We start from the raw sequence: 18,107 nt of genomic DNA on the forward strand, positions 1-18,107 counted from the left end.
AGGATGTGGAGAAAAGAGAACCCTCAATGTAAACTGGTGCAGCCGCTATGGAAAGCAGTATGGCGGTTCCTCAAAACATTAAAAATAGAACTGCCATATGATCCAGCAATTCCATTGCTGGGTATTTACCAGAAGGAAACAAAAACACTACTTTGAGAAGATACATGCACCCTATGTTCATTGCAGCATTATTTACAATAGCCACAATATGGAAGCAACCTAAGTGTCGACCCATAGATGAATGGATAAATTGTGGTATATATGTATGTGGAATATTATTTAGCCATAAAAATGAAACCTTGCCATTTGTGACATGGCTGGATCTAGAGGGTATTATGTTAAGTGAAATAAGTCAGATGGAGAAAGACAAATACTATATGACTTCACTTATATGCAGAATCTATAAAACAAAACAGAAACAGAACCATAGATACAGAGAGCAAATGGGTGACGGCCAAAGGGGAGGCAGGGGTGCGAAATTGGTGAAATTAAGAGGTATTATAAAATAAGCCATAAGCGTGTAATAAACAACAAAAGGAATACAGTCAATAATACTGTAATAACTGCATGGAGACAGACGGTTAGTAGACTTATCTTGGTGAGCATTTCATAATATATGCAAATATCAAATCACTATGTAGTATACCTGAAACTAACATAATACTGTACATCAACTAAATTTCAATAAAAGAAAAATAATCAAAAAAAAATAAAGTCATGCATTAAATTAAAAAAGACTTTCTTAAACCTCTAAGGATGATTTGGGTATGCTGCTCTGTACAATACCATTGATAATAAGTACAGAAATAATCACAGTTAATATTTATAGTTTGCTGTTCACTAGGTGCTTTATGCACATTACCTCATTTAATCCTCACAGCAAGTCTACCAGGCAGGCCCTATTATTATCCGCATTTTGCAGGTGAAGAAATGAAGGCTCACTTAGCCAATGTCATACAGAAGTTAAAAGGCAAAAAAACCTACACACAAACCCATGTGGGTCAGTTTCTCAAGCACATGCATGTTTTTAATTACTACCCTCTAATGCCTCTGATATTTCATAGTTCTAAGTTTTAATAAAGTAAATATTTTCATTATTGATTTGATCTTTATCATTCATGCAGATTTATGAATAATAAAAATATTATACCTGGTAAAGTAGGCATTACTTATACAGCCCGTGAAATTAGCATACTGGGGACTGATGGGTGAGCCACCGAAGTAGAACTTCTTTTCACCTGCTTGCGTCTGTTCCACTTTCCCTTTGGTAGGGTTCTTACTCCCATGTCTGCTTTTATCTACTATCAATTCATACCTGTAAGGGAAAAAGCTTCTTTAAGCTCTACACAGCTAACATTTTACCTCGAGTTCCATTCTAGCTTGCAGATTTTCTCATGGAGTTGAAATGGAGCATTTGGTTAATGACAAGATAACAAGTTGCCAGACTCTTCGTGAAGCTCAGGATAAAATGGTTGATTATTTCTAAATGCAGAAAAGATTCTCCAAACCATGACTGGAATTTAAACCCATAGAAGCAAGTTCAGGTGACTAGTCATCAGCAACTTTTTTTTTTTTTTTTTTTGGTGTGGAAAAATCAGAGCAGAAATCGTGGTGATCATTTAATTACATTTGTAGGAAACTATTTTCACTGTAAAGCACATTGATAGTGATTGGAAATGGTATCTTGAAAAAACCTATTAATGTTTTTTTTTAATGGGAGGGCTCCATAGAAGTGGACACAGAATAGCAGCAGTCTACAATGGAAATTTATTTCTTCTTCCAGAAAGAATTTTCTTTTTATGAAAAAGAAATTCAGTATTACATATTTTAAAGATAAAGTTAGACTTTTTAAAATGTGGCTATAAATGCAATGCTCTCAATTGTTTAATTAAAACCTAATGAAACCAATATTTGCCGAGCTCCTCCTATGTGCAAAACACTGCACTCCATTTAGTAAGTGCTCTGTGCAGGTACTTCCCTTAAGGAAATTACAGCTTATGGTTTCACTGGGAAAAAAACTTTACGTACCAGTTAATTAATTTTATAGTGATTTATTTGGCATGTCTTAAAAATTAATAGCAATTTTTAAAAAGAAGGTAAGTTGTTCCTTCTACCATTTTTTTTTTAAACACTGGAAAAGTAATAAGATGGCCTATTATTCATAGTGGTAACTGGATGGAATCATGCCCTACAGATAAAGCCATCTGGTGGAAAGAAAACAAAGTGAGGAGCTGTACCTTGCGGGTGAGACAGAGGTAATGATGAAGTGGGACAGCCCATCATTATACTGCTTATCTGCCGACTGCACCTTGATTCCCTTAACATCCATGATCACGGTGCCATTATCCATTGAAATGGAGAACACATCTGACTGAAATGTAAGCACACATTTTTTAAACTAGGGAGGCCAGGTATCCAAAAGATGGACATGTTTTCAACATTTACTTAATGGGATTGCTTAAAGGAACACCCAACATGTGGGAAGTCTGTATGAAAAATAATTTCTATGAACAACAAAATACTCTATTGCTTGTATTGGTGTTACCTATAAAGTTAGATACATTTCAACGGAAAGAGGAATTTCCTGTATTTTGAACTGAAAATTTCAGGTGATTTTTGTCATGCTAAGTAGTTGTCATCCCAGCATCAGTTACTTTCTTAACTCAGGCATTTCTATTCTGTCATCTGTCTCACTTTCAAAAAGGCAATATTTGAATTTCCTTGGAGATGTAGCTAGATGACCAGGCAAGGGTTAATTTGCTATTGTGGTTTTTTAAAATGTTTCACTTTTCTTCTACAGAGGCAGAAACATTTACAAATAGCAAAAATTAACATCCCTTTTTCTGAATTTGCTTACTGCTTGTCTTAAAATATTGGCAAAATTATAATCTTCCTTCTCTTCCCTTATGTGGGCATCAACCTCTACAGTTAGCCCTCAACATAACTACTTTTTGTGGACAAAAAGTATTATTTAACTAACCATGGTAATCTGAGGCAGGTTTGGTGGCAGAGGTCGAAACAAAATATTTTGGGTAAATCCTCACAGATGCTACTGAATTAAATTGGATATAAATGTGACAGATCCAAGGTAATGAGTATGAAAAGTAAAAGCTGCTTTTGTAAATCATATTATGACCTGGTCCATTATGTTGGTGATGACCTTTTCAGAGATAAATCAGTTAGAGCTTAAATTAAGGTCATCAAACTTTTACAAACCTTATTTTATTCTTGACATAGTATATCTTTATAAGCTGAGCTATAGTGTTCTATAGCAACTCAAGAACTATTTCACAAATTGAATCACACATGTGTTTGTATATTTACACAGAGGTTATTAACATTTTTTGTGCTATGCACTCTTTTGGCAGTTTGATGATACATATGGACCCCTACATAAAATATTTTAAAGTCATTGAACAAAATATGTAAGAATACAAAGGAAACCAATTACATTGAAATAACAGTTTCAAAATATTGAAACTAAATATGTGATATAGTTATATATGTACTTCTACATTAAGGCACTAATTAATAAAATCTAGTAGCAGATCTAATAACTATTGTAATTTAGAAGTAGCAATGAACAAAATTGATATTTTTAGATACCTGTGACAACTATAATGTGAAATGAAAAATACCTGTGATTTCTATTAATGACAAAGTCACAGGTACTGCTAACATTACTGTGGTTTGTGCTGACATTCACAATTGAAGAAAATGCTAAATTTTAGTTAGAGAAAATAAAGAAGTAATTTTTTCTCTCCTAGTTCACAGACCCAATGAATTCTTTCCATGAACCCCTGAGAGGTGGGCCTATGAAGCCCAGGTTAAAAACTTCTCATATACAATATATATATTTTACAAAGTGTCTGAAATGAGACATTTGTGTGTGTACATGAGTCAAAATTATTCTGAGTTGAAAATCACTTTTAATGTGCTTAAAAGTGTTTTTAATAGACAAACAATTACCACAAAGAAGTTTCCACAGGGAAAAACAAACTTACCCCTGAAGCATAATAGAATAATAACCCATTTGGCTGTAACGTTCGGAAATTAAAACCTCCTTCAAAGCCATCGAAAAAAGATATTTTCTGAATTGAAGCAATGAAACTCTGTCCATTGAAATATGCTCTGCGAGATATCTGTGTGCCAAAGAAAGTATGAACATAGTGTTTGTGATAATTATCAAATGCTTAAAATGTCCATTTCTTATATACCAAAAAGGCCTTTTCTGCTACTTTCTATACTAATAGTTATGTTTTAATTTCTGGTTTATGCTGGAATTCAGGCATGTTAGCCTTCCTTCTGTATACCTCTAACAGATGGAGTTTCAGCTTCCCTACTTCCTCCACCGTGAGTGAAGAGGCTCACGCAGCCTCTCTGGGCTTTGGAAGCTCCAACCATCACAAAGTGAAGCAACTGGACAAGTCACAGAGGATCCCCACAAACCTTTTTAGCTTAATGATTCTTCTTTCCAATGGTGGCAGAAAGGAGCCCAAGGTGTACAAAGGATCACAGAGAAAAGAGCTTTTTCAGCTTTTAAGAGTGATAAGTTTTTTGTCTATTTATTAAAAACCTTTTGATTGTGTACTTACAAGAGAGTCTTCTGGGCATCCATAACCAACTCCCAGGGTTTCTGTCTGTTCTAACAAATTGAAATCTTTCTTTTGGAACTGGAAACCCTTCATACATCCTCTGAAGTTGATATCTAGGGGAGGGTGTGCTCTTAGGGTCCTGGAAAAGAAAATTAGCCTTTACTGATATAGCCATGATGATGATGGTGGTGGTGGTGATGATTATGTTATCCTACATATGTAGGATATAAAATTTGATTTTATTTATAGTTATTTTTAATAGCTTTATCATTATTCATATTCTGATGCTTTCTTTCATAAGCACGCAGTAATGTCTAATCTTTGCATATAGAACAGCTTTATTCCACATGAAGCCAATTTGTTTACTTCTTTGTAGTTTTCAAGATCCTTTAACTTATATTAGCTCATTTTATCTGTATAGCAATTCAGTGATATAGATGGTGATGCTATTATTTCCCTTTTACAGATGATTAATAGATGAACCACAATGAACTGACATATATGTGGGTCAAAAACTGTGAACTCTTGGCAATGTCACATGGTTTACCTATAAAGTGAAACTGAGAAATATTGTTTTGTTTTCATTTTTTTTTTCTTGTCACAAGTGGTAAGTTAGCATTTGAACCCAGGTCTTCAGTCTTCCACTAATCCACTTGGGTCATGAACTCATTTACTTGTCTTTTTTTTTTTTAATTGGCTGCATTGGGTCTTCACTGCTGTGTGTAGGCTTTCTGAAGTTGCGGAGAGCAGGGGCTACTCTTCATTGCAGTGCGCGGGCTCTCATTGCGGTGGCTTTTCTTGTGGGCACGGGCTCTAGGTGTGTGGGCTTCAGTAGTTGTGGCGCACGGGCTTAGCTGCTCCGCGGCACGTGGGATCTTCCTGGACCAGGGCTCGAACCCGTGTCCCCTGCATTGGCAGGTGGATTCTTAACCACTGTGCCACCAGGGAAGCCCTCATTTACTTGTCTTTACTGTACCTGCAACACACTAATTAACCAAGGCTAGATAAGTTTTTAGCGAACATTGGGCCTTTGGAGCAACAGGAAAGGAAGAAATCCTTTAAGATCAAGGATGGCATTTTGCTCAAAACTGTAATCCTAGTATCCATCATTATGCCTAACAGATAGGAAGTGCACGAGAACATGTTATTGGATATTGTATGAATATGAAGTTAATTCTGAGCAAGTTACAATGACTTCAATGTATCTTAGGTAAACACTGGCCAAACTGAGGGGTAACAGTCCCACTGTATTCTGCTCCGACAAGATCATACCTAGATGACCATGCTAATTGACAGACGGAGGTGCACATACAGCAACCATAATGGTTAAAGACCCCATGTGGCATGGCTGAAGGAATTGAAGAGGATATTTAGTTTGGAAAGGAAGCTTAAAGTTGGGGCCTCATCCCAGAACAATCAGAGTATCTGGAGAATGGTCATGGGTAATAATATTTATAAAAGTTCTCTAGGTTATTCTAATGAGAACCAGGGTTGACAGTGACTGGACTGGAATATCCTAACATTGTCTCTCAGTTTTAAGAGTCTCTGATGCTATGAATTGATTGTAATAAGAGATAGTTGAATTTTTGAATATATTAGAATCATGTTTCACTATACTTAATTCACAACCCCTGGGATAGGCTTAAAATTTTTGTTTACCCAAAGATGCTATTTGATAGTTCAAATATGTCTAAATTAATACTAAAACAAAAGTAAATGGACACAATGCTTCTTTGTTTTCACATAATACACATGCTCCACCTTTCCTCTCACGGATAAGAAACACTGCATTAGATTATGCTCTAAGAGTAATAAATAATTAAAGAAAACTGTAGATCATATCTACTAGATAATAATTTAAGGGGGTGACGAAGACTAGCTGCACAGGGCCCAGCGGTGGATGACTGAATGTGTGCTCCTGTGCACGTGCACAGAAGCAGTGGGTGGGAATGCTCAAACATTTAGTACACCTCTCCTGGATGTTGACTCCTCAGCCCAGTGCACGGTTAGGAACAAGCAGCTTAACAACAACAAAAAAGCTTACCTTGAGTGTAAGATTTCTGGGGGAGCTCCTCCAATGTATATGTCTGTAAAAGGTATTTTCATCTTTTCATTATCCATGCTCTTGACATGTCGTCTGTCAACTACCAAAATCATTTTCTTATCATTGTGGTAAATGATTGAGATCTGGGAGAAATAATGTATCGTAAGTTGATCACTGCTTAACAATCACTTTTTTGAAGACTGCTATATATTTTAATTCTTCTGGTTGCAACAGCTGGGCCTCCATGTTCTTATGCTTGCTTATTCACAAAGCGGGGAATAGATCTTCCTTTCTTACTCACAGACATGAAAACTCTTTACTTATACAACCAGAAGTTCACATTTGCTGGAGAAAGACTTCCATATAGAGACAGAGCTAGCCCAAGAAAAATTTTGTTATGAGACCAACTGTTTTATTTTGCCCCTTTGAGGGGATGCAGGAAAAGAATTATAAACAGGTACCTTTTGGACCTTGGACTGCATGTTGCTAGGTGTCATTTTTTGGTGGCATAGTGAGAAGCTTTAATTAATGTGGGAAAATGCTAGTCAGAGAAATAGTTAAAATATTCTTTTATTGTAAACCACCCTCATGAAGGTTATGGACTTTGAACTGAAAACAGAAATATAGCCTCTACTGTCTGAATTTCAGTTCAACTTAAAAGATACTATGCCTTTTATATATTTTATTAAAGTGTAGATTTAAAGTAGTTGTTAGTGAAAATAGATGAAATATATTATCAGTATACTTCAGATCTGTTTCAAGACTGAAGATTATTCTCTGTGGGTTTTCTTTATAAGAAGATCTTTGTTAGTATTTTCTAAGTTTTAGATAAATGGTTTAAAAGGAAATTATTTACTTATATCTACTCTTTATATTTAATGTGACTCAAGGAAAAAGCAAAACAATGGCTGTGCATCTACACTCTCATTTTCAACAAATGTATAGAAGTGCCATTGTAATCAAGATATAGAGTATTTACAGGAGTCTTTTGCTCAATGAAGCAATTAAAATGAACCTTCACTGACTCTTATATTAGAAACTCCAATATGACAAAATTAACAATTCTTTTAAAGCAAATGATATCTTGCAGTTGAGTAGGTGAGGGCCTTTCACTTGGTTTTTACATGTGAAAGTGTTCAGTTTAATTACTATCTCACCTATCTCATTTGACCATCTGGTTAGATCAGTAGATCCAAATACAAATAAAACACAACACTCAAACTGCAATGATTAGTACCTCATGGTATTTTGCATCATTAATTTGAGCTTTCTTCATTGTGTCTTCAAGATGCACAGGGCCATTGCTAAACCCAAAGTCATAGAACACATGTAGGTATCCATTGCGCATTTCCAGGCTGAAAAACATACTCTGTGGAGAAGAAAAAAAGTTATAAAATGTGAGTGTCTGCTATTATGAAAGAGCAGGTTTAGCTGAATTTGAGAAACAACACTGTATTCTTTGCTATTGAAACTGTTTGAAAACTAAAGAAATCTCATGATATTCTTATCATGAAATAAAAATCACAACTACATCCATATCAGCAGTTGTCTCATATTTATATACCAAAGCTTTATTATTTATGCACAATTTAAAACAACTATCTTCTATTGTTTTTCATTTACCTTGTGAATTAATGAAATTTTAAATTTACCTTATTGACCTTTAACAATCTTGAAAACAAAGTATTATAGACCATATGTATTCAACTGCCCTTTTTTAAGGCAACTTTTTAAAGTTATAACAGGCCAATAGATGTAATTACATTTCATTTTAAGAGCAAAATTGGTAACATTGAAAAAAAAAAAAAAATTGGTAACATTGAAAAATAATTCCAAGGTATGCTGAAAAGAATCTTAGAAAATTATCAGCAAATATGGATATAATAAAAAGAAGGCCATTTCTGTATTATTTTGAAACACTGGATTTATGTAAATAAATATGGAATTATTATGCATTTGGACCACGTGATATTCAAGAACCAAAGTAATTTTGTAATAAAATCAAGTAATTTAATGGTTAGGCTTGCTTGTTTTAGAAGATAGTTCATAGACACAAGAATTCAATGGATTTGAAAAATAAAGTATTATGGTAAAGTCCCTATTTCACAGAAGGTGATCTCAGGCAGAGTTTATATACTCCTGAGAATGTGGAACACAGTTCACTGAGGGATAGAAAAAAAATATTTCAACTTCTATTTATACTCATTTTAAAACTCTAAAATAGAGAAAGAAGCCAACTTTTAATATTTAATACATGAATTGACTCTTGGCCTTCATTTTGTCCTCTGGATGGATTTTCACGGGATTTAGAGTCACATGGAATGTGAGACTTTGGGAACGAAGTTCCACACCTGAAGGCAGGCAGTGCCCCCACCCCCCATTTCTTTGTGTTTGGCCTACTGCAATTATTGAAGCTTACGTGTGCCTGGTTACATGGACTTATGAGTGAGGTCACTTAATAACAGAGTATTTACAGCAATTTTCTATTGAGACAGGGATGTGAAAATATTTTGAGACAAGTAGATGTTTGCAGATTACTTCCTGCAAGTTACTAAAAATGCTGTCAAGTTTCAAGAGGGTTACAAATTTTCTTTATAAAATGAATTATTCTAAATTTATTGACCTTTATTTGTGATGACAAATGTCTTTTAGTAGTATGAAACCTACTAGCTACTAAAAAAAAACATACTTGATCTGTCATTTCAAGGTAGGGGCATTATAACAATGGATGAGAAACTATTTTGGGGGAGAAGAAAGTTGTACTCTGGAGAGATGGTTTTTAAAAAACACATTTGGAAATATTTCTATTGTTACGTAAATTTGTTGATGAAAAGAATGCAAGTGTACTACCATAAAAACTCTCATATTTGCACTATTAAAACATTTCTGGAAGAAATTTCTAACCTGTTTAAAAGTCTTTGAAATGAAGATTCTTAACGGTCTTGAATTCTTTTGTTAAAGTTTACAAAATGATACAATATCTGATTAGCTTGCAAGAACTGACATCAGGAAGGATGAAAATGTGCCAGCTGAATTTCAAAGACAACTTTTGCCAATTGGTGAATGAGACTGAATAAAACCATACCATAGTTTAGTAAGCACAGTCAATGATATACTTCCTACACTTTTATTTATATGAGGTATCTTGTCTAGTTATGTTAGCCAGTAAAACTCAGTATTGAAATAAACTGGACTCAGGACAAAACTTTTGTATCACAAAGAGTTTAATGAGACTTTCAAAACTACTTAAGCATATTTAATTACACTGTTCTCACTAACATTGCCATTAATAATTTTTGTATCATTAGTAAAATAAAAATAATTTTATTTTACTTCATCTTTATTTTAAAATTATATTTATTTTTATTCAATATTTTATATTTGTATAAATTATCTTTTTCCTAGTTTTGAATATTATATTCATATGTAGTATATGTATATCACTAATAAATAAAGAAATGTATATGTATATATATACATATATGAAACATGGAAAGTTTTTTTAACCAATTAGGGCATATGATTTAAAAAGTCGGTGCTAAATTTCTGTAGACACATGCTCACCTAGATCTTGGTGCTGATTTTCCTCAAAGTTCCCTTAATTTATTAAAGGGGTTATATTTAATACACATCCAAAAAATGTAGTGCAGGGAAATGCATCTCATGGCTGCTTTTACTTACTGCTGACATCACTTTCCTGAAGGAAAAAAACCCAATTTTGTTTTCTAAACTAAAACTTCAGTTTGATTGCATGACAAACTCAACCCGGGAAGGTTTCTAGGAAGATGCATGGCAGAAAGTAAAGGCAATAAGGGAGAAAATATTTTTCTCACAAAAAGCCCATCATAAGGACTTTTACTATTACTCACTCCGTTGACCATCAGCAGCACAAGGCCATTGTCAGCTGGCGTTCTGACTTCTATGTCAAAGCGAGTCACCTGACCGAACTTCCCTCGCCTGGTGATATCTCTCACCACAGCGTAACTAGATCCATCGAAGAAATAGCTGGCAGCCCGACTCTGAGTAAAGGCCAGTTTGTCTCTGAAATAAAAATGCAAGGATCATATGAATATATCATATGAATATGACAGTTTCTGTTATGCTTTTTAAGTGAGGCCCTTTTAACCCATTCTCATGACATTTTCCATGGGCCTTACAGCATTTAAATGAAGTCCTGATGTCTGCATGGGAGATACAAAGAAGCATTTAAATGAGTTGTTTGTGATGGATTTTTTTTCTCTGCCCTATGTGCTAAGGTAACAGAAGGTTCTAGGGAGACCCTAGCCTCTGGAATCCGAAACCAAAGCTGCAAACAAGTAGTTTAACACTGTTAATAATTGTGCATGCTCATTGTAGTAGAGAAGAACTGAAAAGTTGTTTGCAGGCATGACATTATACAGTTTCAAAACTGGTTTCCCCCAAGAAAAGACTGAAAACCTGAATATTGACTTACACTTGTCCTATCAGCAGCTCTTGCATGGCTATCAAATTTTTAGTACTCAACACTTTCTTACCTGGCACAGGGCACTGATTTGGAGGGATCCATGTTATAGATGTGCTTAAAGTTGTACAAGCTGATCACATCATTATTCAAAGTGGCCAATTCCAGACAGCCAACGAAGCCAGGCAGGTTTAAGCTGGCAGGGAGCTGTAAAACAAAGTGAAGTGAATTGTTCCATGACCACATTTCATCCAGTCCACACAGATCAAACAACAGACAAACGGTAGGTCAAGGGGACCTTCCCATTGGTAGAAATATCTTTCTAGACCTGAGATTGTGTCTACTCTATGCTAAATCACTCAGATTAACAATGATTTTTCAGTTGTGCATATCTTAGCAGAGAGGGTAGGGTTTATTGAGCATATACTATGTGCCAGTCACACACCTGAGAGTGGATTCATGACTGAAGTCAATCCTCACACCAGCTCTGTGAGGTAGGTATTCCTGTCCTCACAAAGAGAGAGAGAGAGAGAGACAAATTCTCAGAGTGGTTCAATAATGTGCCTCTAACTAGTGAGTAACAGTTCTGCAACTGAAATCCTAGATCAACTCCCTATGTTTCTGGGCCTTTCCTGTATGTGCCCTTTATCAAGTCTCATCTTCCTCTCTGGAGCCCACCCCATCCCTCATCCTAGGTATTTCATCTCATGCCTGTATATTTGCTGAGATAACTCAGTTTTTGAAACTGTCACCTGTGAACCTAAAGATTAGCTATAAACCCACAAAGTACAGACATTCCTGCAGTAGATGGGGGTGATATTAATTACATATGCATGTATCAGAATGAAATAAAGTGATATTCAAGTGTTAGCTATAGCTTGAAAGTATTTGGCACTATGAAAATATGGGTAGCAGAGATCAGATTTATGCAGCAGATTTATAGATACTGATTCAGAATTCTCCCACCCACTTAGCTAAACTCTTTTTTAAGATATTAAGGTTTCCATCTAACCCCCAAATCACTGCAGGCTTTATGGATTTCTAAAAACAATCACTGTAGATTTGCAATATGTCAAAATACAGCTGGATAGCTCACCTTGAAGTTTGAAGGCACACCACCAACATAAAACACGGTGTCTTCAGGATCCAGATCCAATAAGGAGTCATCTCCCGCAAATTCCCCCTTTTTAATAAATTTTTCCTCTGCGGTGCTACTTAGACTTGGGACTGTCAAAAACACCTTTCCGTGTTTTCCCACCCTGTTCAGATAAAGAATTTTCACTCTTTATTAGCCAAACAATTTGCAGAAAATATATATTTTTTTAAATGTCAAAATGTGAATGTCCCTTCATCACAGAATTGGTGATTTGATTTTGTCACTTTCATAAGCATTTACAGAAAGTCAACAATCAAAGGAAAGGGGAAAAAAGACATTCCATCTTGGAATTAATTCATGGATTGGCTAGATTAAAAAAATTTAATAATCAGATTGCTATATAGAAGTGATGACTATTTTTTCTAACTTTTTGTTTTCCACTAAGGTATTTGTGAAGGAATACAGGAATAATGTAAGAAAGAGGAGTACCATCCATAGAAAGACTGGTGTGTGTGTGTGTGTGTGTGTGTGTGTGTGTGTGTGTGTGTGTATGAGAGAGTGTATTCAACAGATTTTTTTGTTGTTTGTTTTTTGTTTGTTTTTAAGCTCTTTATTGTAATATAATTGCTTTACACTCTTGTACCAGCTTTTGAGGTACACCAAAGTGAATCAGCTGTATTTATACATATATCCCCATATCCCCTCCCTCCAGCAACTCCCTCCCACCCTCCCTGTCCTGGCCCTCTAAGGCATCACCCATCATCGAGTTGATCTCCCTCTGTTATACAGCAACTTCCCACTAGCTATCTATTTTACAGTTGGTAGTGTATATATGTCTATGCTACTCTCTCACTTTGTCCCAGCTTCCCCTTCACCCCCTGCCTCCCAACCCCGTGTCCTCCAGTCCATTCTCTGCATCTGCATCCTTATTCTTGCCCTGTCACTGGGTTCATCAGTACCATTTCAATAGATTTTTTATGAAATTTGCAGATGAGCCCCGTGTCACAGATTCACTTTACCTTTCAATCTTGACAATGCTGAAGTGAGCAGGCCAGGAACTGACAGGCTTGGAGTCCAAGGGAATCTCTACATCCTTCGTTCCCAAATTATAAACGTACACCAGGTTATCATTTTTGATTGCAAGACCCATGTACTCTTTTTTGGCCTGAAATGTCAAGAAGTCTCAAATGAAATCCATATGAATGAATATCATCTTTCATTCTCATTTCTTTAAAGGACAATTAGCAATCCAAATGCCTGGCTATATACAAGGCATGTCTGGCTTGAATTATTACCAAAGTGCCTTTTAGAGTGGGCAGCACCTCTTCCTTTCCAGCCTCCCTGTGGCTGCATCAGTGTGCTGCCCTGATCCCCCAGCCCTCCACGCCTGTCCAAACAGACCTTGGACAGGAAGGCAAGCAACCACGGGCTTGTGGACATTTGGTGGCTGCCAGGCGTGTGCTACCCTCGTTTGGTTAATCTGGGGATATAATGCAGCCTGGCAATACTGATTGCTATGCACCTTCAAAGCAGGGTTCAGCATTAAACATAACAGGCCTCTGTAGTCTGGATGTCTGTGAAATGCTGCATTCAGACTCCTCAAACTTAGCGGTATGAGGCTGATATGAAGAAACCACAGAGATACCCCACACAGAGAAGGAATTACTTGTCCTTAAGTCACTACTTTAGTCCTGGCCTTAAAAGGATCTATACCTTTTGAGGTGCTAGAATGGAAATTTTGTTTGTTTGCACAGGTAGCTTTGCTTTAAGGCAAGAGAAAAAGCACTTAGCTTCCCTTTTGACATTATTCCATCATTTAAAACCATGTGCTCGTACGTTTTTGCTTCCGAGGTATAGGATGAACTGATCTGCAGTCCCAGCCAGTTCTGGCTGCTTCATAGGAGGAGGCTTCATGTACAGGCTCAGGGATGTAAAGGTCTTTAAGTCATCCATACTGGCTTTGGGGTGCACTTCGACTGCCGACTGACCATCAAACATCATGGAGACCTGGATCTGGAGTTACAAAATTATTCCATTAAAAGTAACCTGCAGAAATGGGCATAATGCTTTCCCATGGTTCTCAATGGGCTTCCCTCATGCCTTACGAGGTCTCTGAGCTTTATTCATGACTTCCAAGCTTTTGTTTACTTATGTCCTCTCACCTTGTTGGAGAAAGGATTTAGGAAGATAATATAGTTTAAATTTAAAGTGAGGTGAAAGAAAGCAAAACAAAAAAGTGACAAAGTAGGTTTAAGAATGAGGATAAATGAAAGAATGCCACAATGAACTACATATTTGGTTAAGGTGAACTAAATAGCTTGAAGGGATACTTAGTCAGTTATACAATTCACAAGGCCCATAAAATTAACAACTACTTGATCAGGAGAATAATAACTAATCTTGGGCATTAATACAGCGAGGACCTTCTCCTTAGGGTCTTCAAAAGAGGAGCATGGGTGTGAGGCTGTGAGCAATATCCTTGACCATGTCTGGACAGTTGGGAGGGGTCAAGACCCCAGCTTTGAAGACTTGGGGTCTTGAAACCTGGCTTTGCCACTTACTAGCTATGGAACCAGGAGAAAATCATTTAACCTGCAGTTTCCTCATCTGTAAAATGAGGATGATAAATCTGTTACGAGAAAGGAACAAGATGATAACTATAAAGTGTTTTCCAGTGCCTGGCTCTATCATTATAACTGTAATGATGAGTTCACGAAGATGTTTCTTACAATGATCCTTAGAAAGGCATCACAACAAAGCATGATTCAGTAAATGCATTTCTAAGAGGCCCAATATAACGTGCTGAACTGGTCTGATTCAAGGTGATTTTCAGAGTATTAAGAAGGGGATGGACTGTGTATATTTACATCCTTTATGCAAATATTTATGAATAATTATATGTATTACATCAGTTGACTAATATTAATTTGGTTAATACTAATGGTCAGAGTTCAAGATTATATTTCCAAGTGCCTAGAGTGCAGCTGTCCTATGTTGCCAGTTGAGTAAAGGACAATAAATTTTAATAAACAATTAAGCAGTGTATGGGATTAAAGTCTCTTTATAAAAATTGAGAGTTTGAAAAGGATGTATATCTGCATAAAAAGCATCTCCCTTTGGGGATCTGTGTGGGCTCCCAAAGGCATTGCCAAGGCTCTTCAGAAAATGATTTCAGGTGACCAAGGCCCCCAAATTCTACTCCATAGAAAGAAAACTACCAGAAGGCATTCACAGAAACCTAGCTTTGGAAATGCCATTTCTTGACAATAAATCTTTTTTGAAATGTTCTTCAAGGTATCTAAAAAAGGTGATTTGTGGTGTGGGACCAATTATCATATATCATTTAAAAATTGGGTATATTTACCAATAACAATTTCCTTCATTGCAAAATAGTTGATTTCCAATTCTTAATTGCGTCAGTAATTAGGGCCAATAGTCTGTTAGGCTGACTCTCAATTGACAAAATAAAACCATATAATTTGGTTGTAAAATAATACTGATCTATAAAATTAATAAAAAACAAATTAGAAAGGGGGCCAAGAACAAGCCCTGTTTTGCCACACTGAAAATGTTAATTGTTGTGTCAGGATGTTTCCTATTAATGCTGGCACTAGTTATGATGTTGTGCTGCTTCCGTATAGCATCTCAGAATGGGGTCTTTGTTGAAATTGTTCAGTTTAGCCGCTATGTGTTAAGCCTGTAAGGAGGTCAGAAAAAGCTTCATATCATCTATGTTGTACTAGAGAATTCTTTGAAGAGGTAGATGGGCAAGATTATTCCATACAGTAATTGCACAAAGACAGCTATTAGGATAATGAATAATGAATAATAATAATAATAATAATAATAATAAAATTGAGTCTTTTAGTGGGGTTGGCTTTCATTGATTCCTTTTGCTCTACATGCTTTGTTGACTAGGTTAAGTGTGTGCTTATTAATCTTGGTTACACATTAAAATCACTGAGGAGCTTCAAAAAAATATAAGTTTGGAGTCCTTCCTCTAGAGAGCCTGATTATTGCTTTGAAATTGGGACCAGGAATTTGTTTAGTTTTCAAAGCTCCTCACGTGATTCTAAAGAACAGATGGGGCTGAGAACTAACAAGCTTAATAATATAGTAGAAAGCTTCCAGCTCTGGAAGCTGCCCAAGGAGCTTGAGCTCAGCCTCATGCTATCATTATCACCGAGTTACTGATATCGACTCCTTTCATTGTTTACCTTGCTGGCAACACTTCTGGTCTGAGCAATAAGCTCTCGGATCCTCTGAATGCTGGCAGAAACGTTGCTTGCAGGCCGCTTCTGCTCTACTGTACGAAGCTGATCCAGGAGCTGAGGGACAACCTCTGTCAGATTTCCAACTGCAGTTAAAAAAAATTAATCACTTGAGTAGATATCTCAGTATTAAGTCTACTTCAGGAATCAGGTGAAGAGACAACAAATACATAGCTACTGGACTTCCCAGGTGGTGCAGTGGTTAAGAATCTGCCTGCCAATGTAGGGGATACAGGTTCAGGTTCAAGCCCTGGTCCAGGAAGATCCCACATGCCTCAGAGCAACTAAACCTGGGTGCCACAACTACTGAGCCTGCGCTCTAGAGCCCATGAGCCACAATTACTGAGCCCACATGCCACAACTACTGAAGCCCGTGTGCCTAGAAGCCCGTGCTTCACAACAAGAGAGGCCACCACAATGAGCCCACATACTGCAATGAAGAGTGGCCCCCTCTTGCCACAACTAGAGAAAGCCCATGCACAGCAACAAAGACCCAACATAGCCAATAAATGAATAAATAAAATAAATTTGTAAAAAAAAAACCCCAAAAACAAATACATGGTTACTTCTGGTAGAACTATAAGAAATCATTTTTAATTCTGAAAAAATTAATAGTTAAGCCCAAAGCATAATCAGTTCTTGAGACATTTATAATATATATTGATCTATAAATTGTATGCAGAGCAAGCTGACACATAATGTACATTCCTAAAGAGAAGGACCCATGACAAATACACAGATGTTCCTTTCACTATATAGCACAAGTTCTGCTTGCATTTCTAATATAACTGATATAACAGGTCAAAATGAATACTGGGCAAAAGGAGGTGGCATCTTGTTTTGCAAGATGCCTGTGCACACATCACAGTGCCACTGCAGTGGTCCCAGCAGAGGCAGAGCTGGATGGAAGAAGCAAGGGAGCATCCAGAAAAGTGGCAGCTGTGCCAAGGTGAGGGGGCAGCCATAGTCTATGATTCCAGACAATGGTGATGGTATGAGCAGGTCATACTGACTTTTTAGGTTACTTTTTTTGTGCGGGGGGAGAGTGGATATATAACGTTCACAGTGAAAAGAGCACAAATCATAAGGATACAAATCTTTCTTTTGATGAAAGAAATCCAAAACACAGAGAATGGCATAATTTTCTCCAAAGTTTCATGGACTGAAGCAGTGGTTCTCAATGTGTGGTCCCGACACCAGCAACATGGAGGTGGGGCCCAGGTGATTTTGATGGTGACACGTGTTTGAGAACCACTGGATTAGAAAATCAGTGTCTTTGGGCAAACTCCTACCTAAGCATTAGCAGCTGAACAAAAGCAAGCCTCTTCCTGGGGCCAAACTAAACTCAGATTCAGGAGAATATGTCAATGAGAACCTAGGAAACTTCCCTTTTCTGTACTTAGGAAACAAGGTGCTTCTCCAGCAAAAGGAATGAAATTAGGTAAATAATAGCTACTATCAGTTTAGTGCATTTGTTAATACAGGGGTAAATATTTGTTATTTGGATCACTGACCACAAGAGCTATACTATAAAATGGCTATTGTCATAGTATAATAGTCTTTAACATCAGAGGCAGTAAAGTATGTTTAAAGCATTACATTGTGTTAATTATGAAAATGTGTTCAAAACAGGGTTTCTCTGCCCTCAATTCTCTCAGAG

General features: G+C 36.6%; 1 protein-coding gene across 1 annotated transcript in view; it reads right to left on the reverse strand.

The window, feature by feature from the left end:
• LAMA4 (laminin subunit alpha 4) overlaps window positions 1-18,107 on the reverse strand; it is a 133,754-nt gene that overhangs the window by 18,045 nt on the left and 97,602 nt on the right. The window contains exons 19-30 of the mRNA XM_057738716.1: window positions 16,394-16,533; window positions 14,013-14,189; window positions 13,196-13,341; window positions 12,177-12,339; window positions 11,154-11,287; window positions 10,509-10,680; window positions 7,877-8,008; window positions 6,640-6,782; window positions 4,596-4,734; window positions 4,005-4,142; window positions 2,238-2,371; window positions 1,151-1,315 (exon numbers count right to left, since the gene is read on the reverse strand). Coding sequence (XP_057594699.1) covers window positions 1,151-1,315; window positions 2,238-2,371; window positions 4,005-4,142; window positions 4,596-4,734; window positions 6,640-6,782; window positions 7,877-8,008; window positions 10,509-10,680; window positions 11,154-11,287; window positions 12,177-12,339; window positions 13,196-13,341; window positions 14,013-14,189; window positions 16,394-16,533 — 1,783 coding nt within the window. The remainder of the gene's footprint in view (window positions 1-1,150; window positions 1,316-2,237; window positions 2,372-4,004; window positions 4,143-4,595; window positions 4,735-6,639; window positions 6,783-7,876; window positions 8,009-10,508; window positions 10,681-11,153; window positions 11,288-12,176; window positions 12,340-13,195; window positions 13,342-14,012; window positions 14,190-16,393; window positions 16,534-18,107) is intronic.

Source organism: Hippopotamus amphibius, chromosome 6 (assembly GCF_030028045.1).
Source record: "Hippopotamus amphibius kiboko isolate mHipAmp2 chromosome 6, mHipAmp2.hap2, whole genome shotgun sequence".
Lineage (NCBI taxonomy): Eukaryota > Metazoa > Chordata > Mammalia > Artiodactyla > Hippopotamidae > Hippopotamus > Hippopotamus amphibius.